This window comes from Triticum urartu, chromosome 1 (assembly GCF_003073215.2).
Source record: "Triticum urartu cultivar G1812 chromosome 1, Tu2.1, whole genome shotgun sequence".
NCBI lineage: Eukaryota > Viridiplantae > Streptophyta > Magnoliopsida > Poales > Poaceae > Triticum > Triticum urartu.
The window spans coordinates 77746138-77764341 of record NC_053022.1 but is presented as its reverse complement, the minus strand read 5'-3'; the positions used below and the strand labels follow the sequence as shown (position 1 = coordinate 77764341).

Genomic DNA, 18204 nt, shown 5'->3' with positions numbered 1-18204 from the left:
AGGGTTCAGCCTCCACTCGTCGGTGAATATCACAGGCGGCTCGGGAAAAAACCATTCAGAGGCCACCCCGGCCCGCCGCCCCTGCCCACCCACCACCGGCCATCGCCGTCAGCGGCAGAGATGACCCGGGCCAGAGAAGAAAAAAAAAGAAAAGGAAAGAAAAAAGCGATTGGGCCATGGGAAAAAAAGCCCATGGGCTTGGTGGCGCCGCTCGGCCTCGCTCCTCCCCTCTTTAAAATCACCTCCGGCTCCCGCCCGCTGAAATACTACCACCTCCCCTCCCCGTCGTCGCAAGTCGCAACCCCCCGAGAGCTCGACCACCGCTTCCGCCCATCCCTCCTCACCCGAGAACGCCTCCCCTCCCCGCCTCCTGCAAACCTTCCCACGAGAAGCCCTAGTGTAGGGAAACGATGGACTCGAAGTCCATGGCGCTGCGCCTCCTCCGCCACCTGTGCGCGGCAGCGCCTGGTGGTGCGTGGAAGGCAGACTTCGTCGACTTTCTCTGGAGCCTCTGGTGCCGGATTCAGGCGGACAAGAACTGGCAGGGCGCGTCCACGGCGCCGGTCGCTGGCGCCCGCCCGCTCGTAGGCAACGCCGAGGCCGCGCTCGTCGGCAACGAAGACGACGACGACGACGGGTACTCTTCTTGCAAGACTCAGGTCCGCGACGACGACGACGACGACGACAACGACGACGGCGGGTACTCCTCTAGCAAGTCTCAGCCCACGCTCGACGACGACGACGACGCCGGCCGCAAGAAGGAGCAGGAATTCGGCATCCAGCCATTCACGCCGACCGCCGGCCAGGGGGCGGGTACCAAGAACCTGACGGACGACGACGACGCCGGCCGCAAGAAGGAGCTTCTGCAGGACTCCGCCCTCGCCGGCCCGCCCGCTTTCGGCGTCGACTCCAAGGGCGAGAACGCCGACCTCGCCGACCCGCCCGCGCTCGGCGTCGACTCCACAGGCGAGAACGCCTATCTCGCCGGCCCGGACGAGCTCGGCAAGGACGACGTCGACAAGGAGTGCGCGCCCCCGGCCGCGGCTACCAAAGACGACTCCGCCCGCAAGAACGAGCCCGCCTTTCGGCACCCTCGTCGTGCCCGTCGACGTCGTCGTCCTGCTCAAGCCGTTCGCTCGGATGGTCTCCAAGAAGACGATTCTTTCTTGGAGCCAGAGGTGGACGGGTGCAGGGTCATGCACCTACGGTACGTGGCCGCTTGCTCCTCCCTGAAGAAGAAGAAGACTCTGTGCTTAGAGTGTTTCATCCGCCATGAGAGGAACCCAGCTGAGAGGGCGCCTGTCCCCATCGGCAAAGACGAAGAAGAGGTTGGGACTTGGATTTTGTCTAATTTTGCTTGCAACAAAAACTATCTTGTTCCCCTCGTTCGTTTCAAAATTCAAAGTAGCTTTGTCAACTCACCCTTTCTCTTTCTTCTCAGGTTCATAATCACATGACTCGTCATCACAAGAAGTCTGGCTCCGGCTGAAGCAAGTGCAAGAGGCAAGGGTGCTTCGCCGTGACGCTCACTGCCCAGGACATGGGGCACCACCAGCTATACGCTCATCGGCTGTAGATGCATTTCCTGTCGTGATCTGTCATTTTTCGAGCAAAGCCAAGAAAATCGTACTTAAATGCACTGCCTGTAGTGCTAGACAGATCATGTAAATGTGCTTCAGCAACAGTTAGACAAGTGTAAACTCGGACATGTAAGAGTATATTTGATAATGCTCTTTATTTTCTTTCATATCTGTCTGTCAATTTTTCTGTACACTGAAAAAAATGAAATTACTCCAGTGTGATGTGGAGCAGTCTGATCGATCTGTCATTTATGAGAAAATTGTTCATGTTACAAGAAAGGGGGCAATAGAGGGCTGTATCTCTCCCTCTCTTTCTTTTTTGAAAGGAACACTACTCTGCATTCTATTACAAATTTACAACCAGCAGATAAATACATCACATGGCTGAAGTGATTTGCACAACTTGAAGTAGTGCCAGGGCTTTTCAGTATGTCCTCGAGGTGCCCTTGCCCTGCCGCAAGCGCTCGCCCATTTCTGATAGTAGTTGCAATGATCTACAGACTTGCTTCACCTTCTTGTATTGGCAAAAGAGGCCAAATATATCAGTCAAACAAAGAGGCCACCTTGTTCTTCGTCTTCATCCAACCTGAAACAAAGAGGCCATCCTGTATGGATGGATGAACTTTCAGACAAGCTAGAGGAAGAGATGAATGGATGGAAATGGCATCCCCACTATTTAAAATTTAATAGCAATCACACTGAAGCAACCATCCCCGAATCTTTTTTTGGGGGGCTCCAGTAATTGCTGAAATATAAACAGAAGCCACACGTTACTGACAGTCTGACACCAATACCATCTGCAGCTATCTAAAAATCCAAGAAAATTGGCTGTGTTTCTCAAAAGATTAACAACAAAATTGGTGTGTTTACAGTTTTATTGAGAACTTTAATAAGATGGCTGCATGCATCGCTTAGATACAGAGGCCGGGGAAAAACCTCCTTTTCCAAAAAAAAACAGTTTTATTGAGAACTTTGTGGATAAGATGGAACAATAGGCACCTTTTAGGCAAAAGTTCATAGTATAACCGAAATAAATGAGGAACTAATCAACACTAATCCTACTGGATAGTACAGGATCAAAAGAGATTATACATCTGCCGGGGTTGCTGTTGGCGCTGTTGGCGCAGACTTCCTTCGCCGCCGCATCGCCCCCCTGCAGGAACGGGGGAGGCCCACTTGGGAGTTCAAGAACGCGGCAGACATCATGAGGCTGCGGCCAGGCCTCAATTACAACTTCACAGTCCTGGAGCTCAACGCGATGCTGCAGGAGCTGTTCAAATATGACCCCAGCATCCCGAGGTGTTCAGGTTGCCAGGGGGCATCGTGCCTTTGTGCAACAATTCCGAGCTCGACCGCATCCGTGCAATGATGCCGGAGTGCGACTCGCACGGGATTGTGCCAACTTGGCAGGAGCCTGCAGACGAGGTCGTGCAGCAATTCTTCGACGACTTGGTGGAAGTGCCAATCCGCCTTGACGAGAAGGACGGCCTCACCCGCGACACCACGGATGCGGAGATGGCGCTCATCGCCACTAGGCTGGAGGAGGCAGCGGCAGCCGCAGCCGCGGGCGAGTTCGGGTTCACTGCGGAGGAGGCCGATGCAGCAGAAGCGGCAAGCCGTGCCGAGCGAGGGGAGCCTGCCGGCAAGAAGGGGCTTGCCGGGCAAGACGCCGAGCCGAGCGAGCCCGCCAAGGACACGAGCGGCTCGTTGCAAATCGACTCTTCTTCCACCTCGTCTTCAGACAGCCCACCAGAAGCAGAGCCTCCATCTCCACCAAGAAGGCGCCTCCGCAAGGTTGGCGATGTGGCGGAGCGGCAAGCGGGCCAACAGTCGCCACGCCGCGTGACACGCTCAACCACGGCAAACACCGTTGCCGCGGGAGCGCCTCATGCTACGACGGCAACTGGAGCGGAGTCTAGCCGGACCACCGCTTCAGTCCCTGCCGCTACTCACGCCGCGCCAACAGCCGGAGCGGGGTCGTCTCAGACCGCCGCCACTGCTCCCGGCAAGCGGCCGAGGGAAACTTCTCCTCCGCCTCCTCGCGCCGGGCGCGCGCCGGGCTTCGACTTCTCCGCGTTAAGCTCCGACGAGGAAGAAGAAGAAGAGTAAGCTTCTCTTGTTGTACTTGCATTTCTTCAAATCTTGCTGTTTGCCTTGTTTCTCACTTGCTTTTCCCTGAATCTGTCCCTTCTTAGGACTCTGGCCCAGAGAGCGGCAAAGAGAGCCAAGGCCCCGGTGATCGTTGTCGAGGACGAGCCCCCTGCGACAGCAGGTGGCGCACCCGAGACAGGCTTGCCGGACCTGGCGACTTTCCTCCATGGCAGCCCCCAGCGTAAGTGTGTGAATTATTTTCCGCGGCGAGGCGCGCATGGGTACTTGTCTTTGCTGATATTTGCTTGTTGACTTGTGTAGGAGCCGAGCAGCCCCACCGGGAGCCAAGGGAAAATTTCCCGACAAGGGAGAATTCTCCGGCAAGGGAGGGCTCCCCGGTAAGGGAGAAGTCTCCGGCAAGGGAGGGATCTCCGGCAAGGGAGGGTTCTCCGGCGAGGGACAACGCCAGTGGCCCCCCGACAGCGGAGACCACGACTGCAGAACCTAGTGCAGGTACTCCTCTTGCTTCAAAACTTCCCTTGGGTTCTTCTCTTGATCTTCTCGAGTTTTTGCTGGATTCTGCTTGACTCTTCTCCTCTTTTCCGGCCGTCAGATCCATCCGCTGTGGAGCAGATGGAGATAGAGGTCGCCGCTGACGAGGCAACCAGTGGTGGTGACGCTGCCGGAGCAGAGGCCGCCAAGGCAGACGCCGCGGCGACTGGCGAGGGGTCCGGCGATCGCACTGACGGCCCTGAGGCCGCAGGAGCGCCAGGCGCTACACCGACCGCCGATCCGTCCGCCGCTGCCGCAGCGTCAGGCTCCGGAGAGCCCCAGCCAGGCGTCTACCTGAAGGCCGGCGACGACGTCTTCATCAACCTTCTCTGGGCATCAAGCTCCAGAGCGCCGGTCGAGGGGGAGATCTTTGATGGAGAAGTGCTTGCCTCCGCGGGGCTGAAGCTGGTCGACGCGCCAAGGAGCAGCAGCAACGAGCCCGAAGAAGAGCGGCTGCTGCGCAGGTTGATGTCGCTCTACCGCGCGCGACAAGCCAAGCTGGAGTCCCGCGAGGCGCTTGTCGCGAAGGTGGGAGCAGACATTGAGAAGCGCGCAGAAGAGCTCGGGGGCTTCCACCGGGAAGCCCTCCGATCCCTGGCGGAGGAGCGGGAGCAGCTCGCTGAAGCACGGAAGGTCTTTCTCCTCGAGAAGGCTGAAGCCGAAGAGCGCCAGCGACTTGCCGCTGTGAAGCTAGCTGCAGAAGAGGGCGAGCTGGCGCAGCGGAAGGTCAATCTCGACGCCCACGAGGAGGAGCTTGCCTCGCGCGAGGAGAAGCTTGGCGGAGCCCTTAAGCAAGCGGAGGACGCGGCCGCCGCCGCCGAGGCCGCCAAGGAGGAGTTGAAGACGAAGGTGGCGCGGCTGGAGGCCGATCTCTCCGAGAAGGGCAAGGAGCTCAGCGCCACCAAGGTCTCCAACGTGGATCTTGAGTTGAAGCTAACCACTTTGACCAAGACTCTGGACAGCGCCAAGAAGCGGGAGGCGGCCTTGAAGGAGGAAATCAAGGCCGACAAGGCGCTGCTGGAGAGCGCTGCCACCGCCCAGAACGCCTTCAGGGAGACCGTGACGCACTGGACGGAGAGCCTTGTAGACGCCGCCACGGACATCGACAAGGAGCTGGCGCAACTGGGGATGGAGGATCTCGGGTATTCCCCCGACGACAACCTCCAACCCAGCGCCAAGCTCACTCTGTTCTTCAAGGGCGTGGCGGCGGCCCTTCAGCGACTCCGGGAGAGGATCCCGAAGTAACTAGCTGACGAGTCGCGCGAGATCTGCGCAGGAGCCCTCGAGAAAGTGTTGATGAAGGTGGCCTTCCGCAACCCGGGCCTCCGCCTCACCAACGTCCTCAGGTCCTTGCCGCCAGAAGCTGATCTGGAGGAGCTCAAGGCCCTTGTCGCACCCATTGTGGACAAGGTGAGCTGGATCAAGCGGGTCGAAGGCGACCGCGTAGATTAGGCCGCTCGTTTCCTCCTTTTTCTTACCGCTGTCGATCAAGTTATGAAAACGATCTGTTAGAGCTGCGACAAGCTATTTTGTAATATAACTTTATTTTGGGTAGCCATTGCAATGTTATTCCCTTTACTTGACTCCTCCCTTTGTATGTCTTTGCCCTACGCTTTTAGGGAACTTGTCGGTGCAAGCACCTGAGCCGCGAGCGCTGAGTGCGGGACGTCAGCAGCCTGCTGGCGGTGCCGCTACCGACAAGAAACCTTGTCGCAACTAGTTGCAGCTCACTTAAATTGCTGAGCGGACTCGAAACAAAGTAAGGGCGCTAGCGGCTCACTTAAGTTGTTGAGCGGACTCGAAACAAAGTAAGGGCGCTGGCAGCTCACTTAAGTTGTTGAACCGACTCGAAGCAAAGTAAGCAACTAGCTACGAGTTGGTTCCTCCGCGCACGGGTTTTCCATACAAAGTGCGGTCGTTCAAGGGAGATAACTTAAAATTTAAAAAATCTGATTGCTCAAACTTTGGCAACTTATTTTTTCTGTTGTTTGCTTCCCGGCAAGGCGAAATTCTTGAACGACGCCTGGTCCATACCCTTTTCTTCTCCTTTCCCCCCCGGCAAACTTGTGCGCGAGGGAGCCTTCCTTTCCTTGTGAAAAAGAAGGAAGAGAAAATACAGATATGGAGCCTTACGGCTCGTTACTGCTTACCGTGGAGTAGGTGCTGCACAAAGTGTCAGATCATATATGCCAGAAAATAGAAAGCATAAAATTGACAAAATGTGCGGAGCACGTGAGCTTTACTTATGCACGGGATCTGCGCCCGGCTTTGTACAAAGGATCACATACAACAGCGGCAAGACTTGTACAAAGGGGTGGTTGCCGGACAAGGTCCGACAACCGCGCCTTACGGGTAAAACTTACGAAGATGCTCGATGTTCCAGGAGTTGCTCACCGGAACGCCATCTTCGGTCTCAAGGCGGACAGCGCCAGGCCTAGTGACTCGTTTCACCCGGTAAGGGCCTTCCCGCTTCGGCGTCAACTTGTTGGAATTCTTGGCGGAATGAACGCGCCGAAGAACAAGGTCGCCTCCCTCACGTTACTCCCTTTACTTGATTCCTTCCTTTGTATGTTTTTGCCCTACGCTTTTAGGGAACTTCCCGGTGCAGGCACCCGAGCCGCGAGCGCTGAGTGCGGAACGTCAGCAGCCTGCTGGCGGTGCCGCTACCGGCAAGAAACCTTGTCGCAACTAGTTGCAGCTCACTTAAATTGCTGAGCGGACTCAAAACAAAGTAAGGGCGCTAGCGGCTCACTTAAGTTGCTGAGCGGACTCGAAGCAAAGTAAGGGCGCTGGCAGCTCACTTAAGTTGTTGAACCGACTCGAAGCAAAGTAAGGGCGCAACTAGCTATGAGTTGGTTCCTCCGCGCACGGGTTTTCCATACAAAGTGCGGTCGTTCAAGGGAGATAACTTAAAATTTAAAAAATCTGATTGCTCAAACTTTGGCAACTTATCTCGCTCGGTCTTGATCTAGCAAATGCATGGTACCGTGAGTACCATGACGCTGCCGGTCCCGCGCCTTCTGAGATGGGCGCGGTGCATGCATGGACGCCGAGGTCTTGGAGTGTGCCCGGTCATTGTGGGAGCCGGCTACGCCGCCGATGGGCAGCGCAGCCTTGTCCTAGGACCTGGCAGCACCGTGAGTTCCTTCGTCGACGCGTGTCCTTCCGCCGGTGCCTGCCCCACCAACCGTTTGCTCCGGCGGTGGCTGGCTCGGCACGGACGGAGCAGCTGCCTCCGAAACTTTCTTCTTCGGCGGCATGTTGATGAAGATGATGAAGATCTAGCTCGCAGAGAGCGCCGGATCTGGTTCACACAACTTCGACGCCCCTACCTGGTGCCAGAGATGCCGGGGTTGCTGATCCACGGGCACCTATGGGACCGGCGGACCGGGTCCCTTTCGGTTCGGCGGGGGCGGAGGTCGCACAAAGAGCAAATCGAGGCGAAGCACGCGAGCGATTTACCCAGGTTCGGGCCGCACGGATGCGTAAAACCCTACTCCTGCTTTGTGGATTGGTATTGATTTCTAGCTCGGGAGTGCGGAGTGCTACAGTACACACCGGCGGCTGGCAGGACCGAGCGTGAGTGTTCGAACTGGCTAACCCCCCTATGTTGCACACGGGCCTCCTTTTATATGCTCAAGGGGTTGCCCACAGGTGGCAACGGAGGTAAAGGGCAAAAATGGAAAGGTGCTGTGGTAGGTACAGCTACCTATTACAGTGTATCATCCCTAACCCTGACGGCAGGGGACAAGGGCATTAATTGCCCGTCTGTGTCGCCTAAACAGTACCGAAAGGGACCGCTAGGGACGCCACCGTTTGCCACGATGGTTATCTTGTCAGCGCCTGCTTGCCACCTCGCACCCCTAGCTGCACGGCCCCCTGCCACGTGTGCTTGGGAGGTTCCTAGAGCGACACGTTGGCAGGTGTGCTGGAGCGCGAGCACGAAGTGGGGGTTTCCCGCGGCAAGCTCCTTGCCGCGGTCGTCGTCTTGTCGTGTTCGGGAGCTTGTCGCTCACCGGGCCTTGCCGGAACGCGTGGTGCGCCGCGGCAAGTTCCTTGGAATGCCTTGAGTGGCCTTCCCGGTAAGCTCCTCTTGCCGGGGTCTTGATTTCCTTCCCGGCCAGCTCTTCTTGCCGGGGCCTTGGTTTGAGTACTTTGTTCTTGAATGGTCTTCAAAGTAGCCGCGGAGGATCTTGGCGGTCACCCGGCAAGCCTTGCCGCAGGATGCTGCGACTGCCCGTGCACAAGTTCGAAATACTAAGATACCCCTACTCTAGTACACCGACAACATCATATCCCTATTCGATTTCCGATTTTCGACAAGCGATCAGAGATGTATACATGAAACTACCATGGATGGAGTGTGCACAGGAAATGTGCACGGAATCAGATCACACAAACCCGACGCAAGAGGGACCCTCTGACCTCGTAGGGGACTCCATGGTATTGTCAGCAAGCGAATATCTAACAGACATCCCATTCAGGCTGGACACCATTATCTGCATTAGCACAGCCAACAGTCAGCTGATAAAGCAATAATATTCAGTGGGGAAGAAAAAAGAACTCAAAGCTATTGGAGAATCGGGAAATCTATGTAAATTATACAAGGTGAAAACATCATCTCCTCAAAATAGAAATCCCCATGTATTTCTATTTGAAAGAGGGGATGATTATGCTATGATTGTATTTAGAGACGAGGAATATAGGGATCAAGTATACAGAGATCAGGATTATCTAGATTAGGAGTTAGGTCCAAATATTGGCTTAGATACTCATCTTAGGGCCATATGTAGGACTCACTACTCCTGTTTATATTCTGAATGTAAAGGGCATAAGACATAAGTATCACACGGGCAAGTGGTATGCTAACACCAATCGTGTGTAGAAACAGCTTTCAGCGAATGAACAACTCTAGAAGCAAAATTTAAATACTTACAACACTAGAAATGTGTTTTAGCTTGCCAATTGCTCGCAAACTTTTCCGGATAGAGAACTCATCTTCAGGAAAACAAAGTTAGCAGAAGGTTGGAGGTCAATGCTTTTGAGCTACCGAAGAAACAGACCTCAAAAACAGATTGAGTGCAAAAAACAAGCATGTCTGTCGATCATGTGCTTATGATACGGGAACGGTGACCCTTTCTGTACAGAAATGTAACTGTGTGTCATGGAGTAACAACCTACAGCTATTGTAGCACAGAATCACTGATGCTCATTAATCATATTCTTTTAGAATTGCAGTATAGCTGAATAATCAACTTAGAGCATACCATAGTTATCACTCGTCAATCTAGCTAAGATAATATCCTTGCATACTTGTTCCTCCCATGTATGTACCTTGAGCTAATTCTCAAATGAACTTGGAAGCACATTTGCAAGTCTTGGAAAAAATCATTTATAACATGCCCAAATGCCAAACTTCCTTTTTCTTCTTGAAACTTCCAAAGTTTGTGGGGTTTGCACATCCGACACGTGTGGACTGGCTATGCATTGCTCATTCAGTTTTCATAATATCTTATTAACCTCTCCAGATTGTGGCTATGCATTGCTCGTTCAGTTTTCATAATATCTTACTAACCTCTCCAGATTGTTTAAGAAAAAAGGGAGTGCAGGCTTGAACACCAAGGATAAACCCTTTTCAAATTGGATTTGTTGCCAGGTCATATAAATAACGGATCTGTATAAACCATCGAATACCAGTTGCACACTAATTTCACAAAAGACTAAAAGGTTATTTAAACAATATGACAAATTACAGAAAACCAGAACACAATTAGGGCAGGTCTAACACGGAAAAACCAATTTTTGGAATTTTTTGGACATAACTACATGTTTTGATCATCTAATCGAAACCTACTCTTACACTTGTGCTTGAGAGAACACATACACTTGGGCTTGTGTGGTATCTCTGCGCCGTGTATGAGCTTACATGGTCCATACTTAGCACAGAGAGTCACGCAAGACGACGTCGTGATTCATAAATCACTGGCGGTGAGATGACACATAGGCGACGTATGAGCTGATATGGTCTACATGTTACTTTTTGTGTTACGAATGGTGAAATGGTAGGTTTGGGTTAGATAAAATGAATAAACGATCCACATAAACACATGTGGTTCTGTGAAAGAAAATATAAAACTGCGGTTCCATGTTAGACCTGTCCTAAATGGAGAAGCTTAGTATCGTAAACATATGCACACTGAGACAAAAGATATTGGACAATTCAGAAAATAAAAGCCATTTAAAATATAGCAAACCAGGTATGAAAAACATATAAACGGAACATGCCTCCGTTTTCATAGCATTTGCCCATAAAATTTGGAAAATTGTTCCAGAAAGCCCTTTTGGACAGTTTCTAATAGCATCCGAGAAGCTAAATACAAAATTTTAATAAGCTCACTACTTATCCACAGCCATGTTAATCCTTGTGAGGTTGGGTGTCATCCATATGGGATTTGGCCAATTGCACCAAAGCTTAGGTACACCTTCCCAACTGTCATTTTCCAAGTTGAGAATACCTATATCCCGGTCATTATTCTTATACTTCGAAATATATGTTATGTCGTCTGTGAAATAAACACGATTTGGCTTCAGTTGTGGATATTCCTCAGTATTAAGGCATTGCGACTGACTACGCTCAAGAAACAGCACATGATCATGCAAGCCATTCATTTCCACAAGTTCTTTTGCTGCCACATCAACTTTATATAATAGTATTTTCTCAGTCTTTATGAACCCTTCGGGTGTGTCATCTATTGCTCTGCAAATTTGCAACAGATCACCCCATGGAGCCTGAACAACATACGTGTACCCAACCGTCTTGTAATTCTGCAACTCATCTGCAATAATATCCCTTGTGATGGTAGGACAGGTCAGATCAAAAGTATAGACTCCTCCGGTTTCTGTGAATGCATACAATAGACCATCCATGTGGATGCATTGTTTATAGTTCTCACCCGGCAGCGAGGTCCATTTATAATCACCTACCCTTGCAAAGGAAAGATATCGATCTGGACTGTGGATGATAACCACAATGTAGCTTCCCATGGGTGGATCAGGAAACACAAATGCCCTGATGTAGAGGCAGTCAGAAAACTCATTCGGATCATCGTTCGGCGCTAGATCCCACATCTTAATCTTATTAACTGCACCGGCACTATCTAAGATTGGTTCTATTTGCTCAATGGTGATCGCCGAGGGGAGGGCAATCTGTTGACCAGTGATCGGATTGAGAAGGTGAAGCTCGAACTTCTCATCAGCAGTAACTAACCAGCCATGGGAGGACCCAATGAGATGCCTACTACGGATAGGTGGATCCGGAAGATTTAGCTTGTAGACCCTCTTTTCTGCAAGACTGTAGAGACAAGCTACGTTCTCACCATCGGATTCGGAGGCGTAGAGGAGGCAAGGTGTCTGGGGCCGCTTATATTGCCCAAGCTGGCTATGTAGACTACTATAAGCAGAGCGCCAGAAGGAGCACACAGAGCTCGCACGAATGAGGTCAGGAAGCTCCAGGAGGGAAAAGATATCCATCAATACATCCAGCGGCAGCTCCAGCAGTGTTTCAACCACAGTCTCGGTCTCCATCAGCGGCGGCTCTGGCAATATTTCCACCACGGTCTCCGTCTCCATCAGCATAAATGGCGGGTGTTTTCTGAATTTCCAATGTGAACTGGGAGGGGGAGAAAGAGCCAGCAGCGTACGCAAAATTCTCAAGTCTAGCTGCAGTAAGCCCATCATCCTCACTAAGCTACACGTCCCCATTGGAGAAATTGCAAAATCGGATCTTCTGAACGATGAATCGCTTCTGCAGCTATCAACCGCACAGCTTTAGTTCAACCCAGCAGGAACAGGGGCAGGCAGCACTTGTATATATAATAGGAAGCTCAACCCACCTACCGAGGCCTCAGCTCAGCTCTAATTCGAGTAGGAAATGAGTCCGAATCCAAGAACGACAAGTAGTCCCGCGAAATTTGGACTGGAGACTACGGGAAAAAAAGAAAGATTTGGACCTGGAATCGGACTGCGCGGCTCAGACGGATCCCAATCCCATTCCCGCGACGACAGGAAAGAGAGAAGCAACAGACCAGAGGAAGTGCCGAAGTGTAGCAGCTCGATAGCGCACAAGGAGGGTGGGAGGTGGCGGCGAGATGGAGCTTTTGGCGTTGCGCCTCGGCGTTTGCTGAACTGGGGACTTCGTCGGCGGCGAGATGTGCCGCTGGCTGTATCGAGGTAATCTCGTTATCCACTAGAGAGGCCCATCTGTAAGGCTCCATCTAACACATCGTTTTGTTGCATAAGAAATGTTTTTTAAATAACACAGACGTTCATACATACGCACCCTCACCCCTATATACACAAGCAAGCATACCCTACTTCTATGATTTTGAGAGACTGAATCAACACATTATTTTAAGATTGACGAAGTCGCCATAAACATCTCCGTAGTCGATGAGAACATCTTCTCCCATAGAATGCACACCAATAGAAAATCTGAAATAAATGCTGGAAAATACAAACACCTGTGTCAAGTTTAGGACTTGAATCATGATAGATTGTGGTTACCAATGTCCTTCTAATCATGCAAGCCAAGATTGGTTTGCTGAAAAATTGCTAAATTTGGCACAATAATCATGTCACAAGCTTTATGACCTATTTTTAAGAAAATCATATGCCAACTTTATAAATAAATTCATAGCGGCAACAGAAAACAAATGATGAGTTGTAACATGTTTTTTAATAACACAGTATAGACATAAACGGCTATACATGTGCGCATTCATCTAATGCACATATGTATACCCTATCCTTATGAGCACTTTGAGAGACTCAGCCTGCACATCATATTGAGATTGATAAAATCGTCACAGATGTCTTTATAGTCGACGGGAACGTCGACTTGAACCTTGATGGATTGTGGTTACCACTATCCTTCTAACCATCCAACCATATATTGGTTTGCTAGAAAAAATGCTAGATTTAACACAGTAATCATGTCCCAAGCTCCCTGACCTATTTTTAAGAAAATTCATATGTCAACTTTATAAATAAATTCATAGCAGTGACGGGAGACAAGGTAATAAGTTATTCTACTGAAGATATTATCAAAGGAAAGTTTCCTCGGGTGGACGATCGTACTATGATGGTAAGAAGGACAAAAGCTATTGGTGCATGGCGGCCCCTGCCGGTAGACCATTCAACCCTCTCAGTGGATGGCTCCTTCTCGGTTGAGGACGTTACAGCGGCAGCGGGCATGACTCTTCGCAGATTAGATGGAAGTGAGATATTTGCAGCTTACTGATTCTGTTCAACTGCAATGGCATCTTTGAAGTAGAAATTCATGCGCTGATGCAAGGTATGGCTTTGGCGTTGCAGCACACCGACGACGAGTTATTGTCTAGTCAGATTCTTCAGAGACTTTGACGTCTCTGTGTGTGTGTGTGTGTGTGAAGGGTCTGTCTCATTCGTTTTAAAACGGCCACTTGGCTGCTGAGATTAAGTTGTTGATAGAAAGGAGATATTTTACTCCTATGAAGCTTAAATGTGTTCAAAATAGGGCTGTAGATCGTCTAGCGTTGTATAGTTGTACTGAACATAGCACTGTTGTATGGCTATATAGAGGACCACTGTGCACTCAAGAGCTTATGCCTCTCGATTGTAACCCTATTATCTTGGAATAAATTTCTTTCACCCCACAAAAAAGGGAATTAAGCGTGCAGGCCATCGAAAAGATACTAAAAGGTAACTAGGTGCGGGCGGAGACATAAGACATGGACCCAAATGATTAGGACTCCAGTTACGGTCAACCATAATCGAATGCAACAAACGAATCTAGCCAGATCACATTTGAAGATGATGTGCTTCATGTTTTCGTTCTCTCTACAAGGAGAATAAGACGCCGCAACATTGTCATTGCGTTTAATGGTTTGGTCACTAGGAGGGAGAAGCTGTCTAACCGCCCACAAAAGGAAAATCTTAAATCTTAAGAGGAATCTGTGCACGCCAAACAACCGAGAGGTGGTTAGACAATGCCCCCACGCCATCTTAGAGTGAATGGAGTTGACCAAAAACTTGTTGAACAAGTAGTGTAGCCAGAACAGAGTGTCGGGTGTATCCAGAGGGTAGGGAAGAAGGCAGTGAGTTCTTGCCAGTTCGCCATCTGTTGGAGTGAAAACCGGCAGACCTCGGGGTAGGGGGTTCCGAGCTATGTGGGTTCTTGGATTGGTGGTAATAGGAACAAAGAGACGTTGTTTACCTAGGTTCGGGCCCTCTTGATGGAGGTGAAACCCTACGTCCTGCTCTTGTTTATATTGATGTGGATGTATCAAGTACATAGTTGATTACCTCGAGATCGCAAGATGTGGTCTAATTCTAGGGCTAGGTGAATGATATTGAAGGAAATATGCCCTAGAGGCAATAATAAAGTTGTTATTTATATTTCCTTATGTCATGATAAATGTTTATTATTCATGCTAGAATTGTATTAACCAGAAACTTAGTACATGTGTGAATACATAGACAAAACAGAGTGTCCCTAGTATGCCTCTACTTGACTAGCTCGTTAATCAAAGATGGTTATGTTTCCTAACCATAGACATGTGTTGTCATTTGATGAACGGGATCACATCATTAGAGAATGATGTGATGGACAAGACCCATCCGTTAGCTTAGCACTATGATCGTTTAGTTTATTGCTACATGTTCCTATGACTATGAGATTATGCAACTCCCGAATACCAGAGGAACACTTAGTGTGCTATCAAACGTCACAATGTAACTGGGTGATTATAAAGATGCTCTACAGGTGTCTCTGATGGTGTTTGTTGAGTTGGCATAGATCAAGATTAGAATTTGTCACTCCGATCGTCGGAGAGGTATCTCTGGGCCTTCTCGGTAATGCACATCACTATAAGCCTTGCAAGCAATGTGAATAATGAGTTAGTCACAAGATGATGCATTACGGAACGAGTAAAGAGACTTGCCAGTACCGAGATTGAACTAAGTATGATGATACCGACGATGGAATCTCAAGCAAGTAAGATACCAATGACAAAGGGAACAACGTATGTTGTTATGCGGTTTGACCGATAAAGATCTTCGTAGAATATGTAGGAACCAATATGAGCATCGAGGTTCTGCTATTGGTTATTGACCGGAGATGAGTCTCGGTCATGTCTACATAGTTCTCGAACCCGCAGGGTCCGCACGCTTAACGTTCGATGACGATCGGTATTACGAGTTTATGTGTTTTGATGTACCAAAGGTAGTTCGGAGTCCCAGATGTGATCACAGACATGACGAGGAGTCTCGAAATGGTCGAGACATGAAGATTGATATATTGGAAGGTTATGTTTGGACACCGGAATGGTTTCGGATGAGTTCAGGCATTTACCGGAGGGTTACCGGAACCCCCCGGGGGCTTAATGGGACTACATGGGCTTTAGTGGAAGAGAGAGGAGGCGGCCAAGAGGAGGTGCACCCCCCAAGCCCAATCCGAATTGGGGAGGGGGTCGGCCCCCCTTTCCTTCTTCTCCTCTTCCCCTTCCTTCCCCTCCTAGTTGGACTGGGAAAGGGGGGAAACCTACTCCTAGTAGGAGTAGGAATCCCCCCTTTGGGGCGCACCATGAGGCCGGCCAGCCCCTCCTCCCCTCCTTTATATACGAGGGAGGGGGCACCCCATAGACACACAAGTTGATTCTTAGCCGTGTGCGGTGGCCCCCTCCACATATTTCCACCTCGGTCATATTGTCGTAGTGCTTAGGCGAAGCCCCGCGTCAGTAACTTCATCATCACCGTAAACATGCTATCGTGCTGACGGAACTCTCCCTCGACCTCAGCTGGATCTAGAAGTTCGAGGGACGTCACCGAGTTGAACGTGCGCAGATCGTGGAGGTGCCGTGCGTTCGATACTTGATCGGTTGGATCGCGAAGACGTTCGACTACATCAACCGCATTACTTAACGCTTCCGCTTTTCGTCTATGAGGGTACGTGGACATACTCTCCCCGCTCGTTGCTATGCTTCTCCTAGATAGATCTTGCGTGATCGTAGCAAAATTTTGAAATATTACATTCCCCAACAGTGGTATCAGAGCCAGGTCTATGCGTAGATGTTATATGCATGAGTAGACCACAAAGAGTTGTGGGCGATAATAGTCATACTGCTTACCAGCATGTCATACTTTGATTTGGCGGTATTGTTGTATGAAGCGGCCCAAACCGACATTACATGACCGCGTTCATGAGACTGGTTCTACCGTCGTGTTTCTCACACAGGTGGCTAGTGGGTGTCTGGTTCTCCAACTTTAGTTGAATCGAGTGTGACTATGCCCGGTCCTTGTTGAAGGTTAAAACATCACACTTGACAAAAAATCGTTGTGGTTTTAATGCGTAGGTAAGAACGGTTCTTGCTAGAAGCCCGTAGCAGCCACGTAAAACTTGCAACAACAAAGTAGAGGACATCTAACTTGTTTTTGCAGGGCTTGCTGTGATGTGATATGGTGAAGACGTGATGAGATATAAATTGTTGTATGAGATGATCATGTTTTGCAACACAGTTATTGGCAACTGGCAGGAGCCATATGGTTGTCGCTTTATTGTATGAAATGCAATCGCCATGTAATTGCTTTACTTTATCACTAAGCGGTAGCGATAGTCGTGGAGGCAATAGTTGGCGATACGACAATGATGCTACGATGGAGATCAAGGTGTCAAGCCGGTGACGATGGTGATCATGACGGTGCTTTGGAGATGGAGATCAAAGGAACAAGATGATGATGGCCATATCATATCACTTATATTGATTGCATGTGATGTTTATCCTTTATGCATCTTATTTTTCTCAGTACGACGGTAGAATTATAAGATGATCTCTCACTAAATTTCAAGGTACAAGTGTTCTCCCTGAGTATGCACCATTTCTACAGTTCATCGTGCCGAGACACCATGTGATGACTGGGTGTGATAAGCTCTACGTTCACATACAACGGGTGCAAGCCAGTTTTGCACATGCAGAATACTCGGGTTAAACTTGACGAGTCTAGCATATGCAGATATGGCCTTGAAACACTGAGACCGAAAGGTCGAGCGTGAATCATATAGTAGATATGATCAACATAGTGATGTTCACCATTGAAAACTACTCCATCTCACGTGATGATCGGACATGGTTTAGTTGATATGGATCACGTGATCACATAGATGATTAGAGGGATGTCTATCTAAGTGGGAGTTCTTAAGTAATATGATTAATTGAACTTTAATTTATCATGAACTTAGTCCTGATAGTTTTTGCATATCTATGTTATAGATCAATAGCTCGCATATAGCTCCCCTGTTTTATTTTTTGATATGTTCCTAGAGAAAAATAAGTTGAAAGATGACAGTAGCAATGATGCGGACTGGGTTTGTGATCTGAGGATTATCCTCATTGCTGCATAGAAGAATTATGTCCTTGATGCACTGCTCGGTGACGGGCCTATTGCAGGAGCAAATGCAGACGTTATGAACGTTTGGCAAGCTCGGTATGATGACTACTTGATAGTTTAGTGCGCCATGCTTTACGGCTTAGAACCGGGACTTCAAAAACGTTTTGAACACCATGGAGCATATAAGATGTTCCAAGAGCTAAAATTGGTATTCCGGACTCATGCCCGAGTCGAGAGGTATGAGACCTCTGACAAGTACTTTGCCTACAAGATGGAGGAGAATAGCTCAACCAATGAGCACGTGCTCAGTCTGAGTACTACAATCACTTGAATCAAGTGGGAGTTTATCTTCCAGATAAGATAGTGATTGACAGAGTTCTCTAGTCACTATCACCAAGTTACTGGAACTTCGTGATGAACTATAATATGCAAGGGATGACAAAAACGATTCCCGAGCTCTTCGTGATGCTGAAATCGATGAAGGTAGAAATCAAGAAAAGCATCAAATGATGATGGTTGACAAGACCACTAGTTTCAAGTAAAAGGGAAAGGGAAAGAA

The 18204-nt window shown here is 49.6% G+C and overlaps 2 protein-coding genes across 4 annotated transcripts; both read right to left on the bottom strand.

The window, feature by feature from the left end:
- Positions 1-1724: 1724 nt before the first annotated feature.
- Positions 1725-13907, bottom strand: LOC125548885. Of its 3 annotated transcripts, none has more exons than XR_007301191.1 (3): positions 12233-13907; positions 8649-8722; positions 1725-2185 (listed from the first exon to the last, which is right to left on the bottom strand). XR_007301191.1 is itself a non-coding variant. In XM_048712411.1 (3 exons), the coding sequence occupies exons 1-3, from the start codon at positions 12494-12496 to the stop codon at positions 2127-2129; spliced, it is 303 nt and encodes a 100-aa protein (XP_048568368.1). In that variant the 5' UTR covers positions 12497-13907; the 3' UTR covers positions 1725-2126. The 3 variants fall into 3 exon arrangements, 1 of the variants encoding a protein (XP_048568368.1); XR_007301192.1 differs by having other exon boundaries at positions 12308-13907; XM_048712411.1 differs by having other exon boundaries at positions 1725-2166; positions 12308-13907.
- LOC125548874 (probable F-box protein At4g22060) lies at positions 8736-12239 on the bottom strand. The gene has a single exon (XM_048712403.1). It carries the CDS (start codon positions 11982-11984, stop codon positions 10620-10622), a length of 1365 nt encoding a protein of 454 aa, XP_048568360.1. The 5' UTR covers positions 11985-12239; the 3' UTR covers positions 8736-10619.
- Positions 13908-18204: the final 4297 nt, after the last annotated feature.

Excerpts from the sequence above, each read along its gene's own strand:
- LOC125548874 (XM_048712403.1), bottom strand. The coding sequence starts at position 11,984 with ATGGGGACGTGTAGCTTAGTGAGGATGATGGGCTTACTGCAGCTAGAC.
- LOC125548885 (XM_048712411.1), bottom strand. The coding sequence starts at position 12,496 with ATGGAGCCTTACAGATGGGCCTCTCTAGTGGATAACGAGATTACCTCG. Across the intron at positions 8,723-12,307 it reads ACACTTCGGCACTTCCTCTG|ATAATGGTGTCCAGCCTGAA; the intron begins GTCTGTTGCTTC and ends GTGCTAATGCAG. Across the intron at positions 2,167-8,648 it reads ACCATGGAGTCCCCTACGAG|GTTGGATGAAGACGAAGAAC; the intron begins GTCAGAGGGTCC and ends TCTTTGTTTCAG.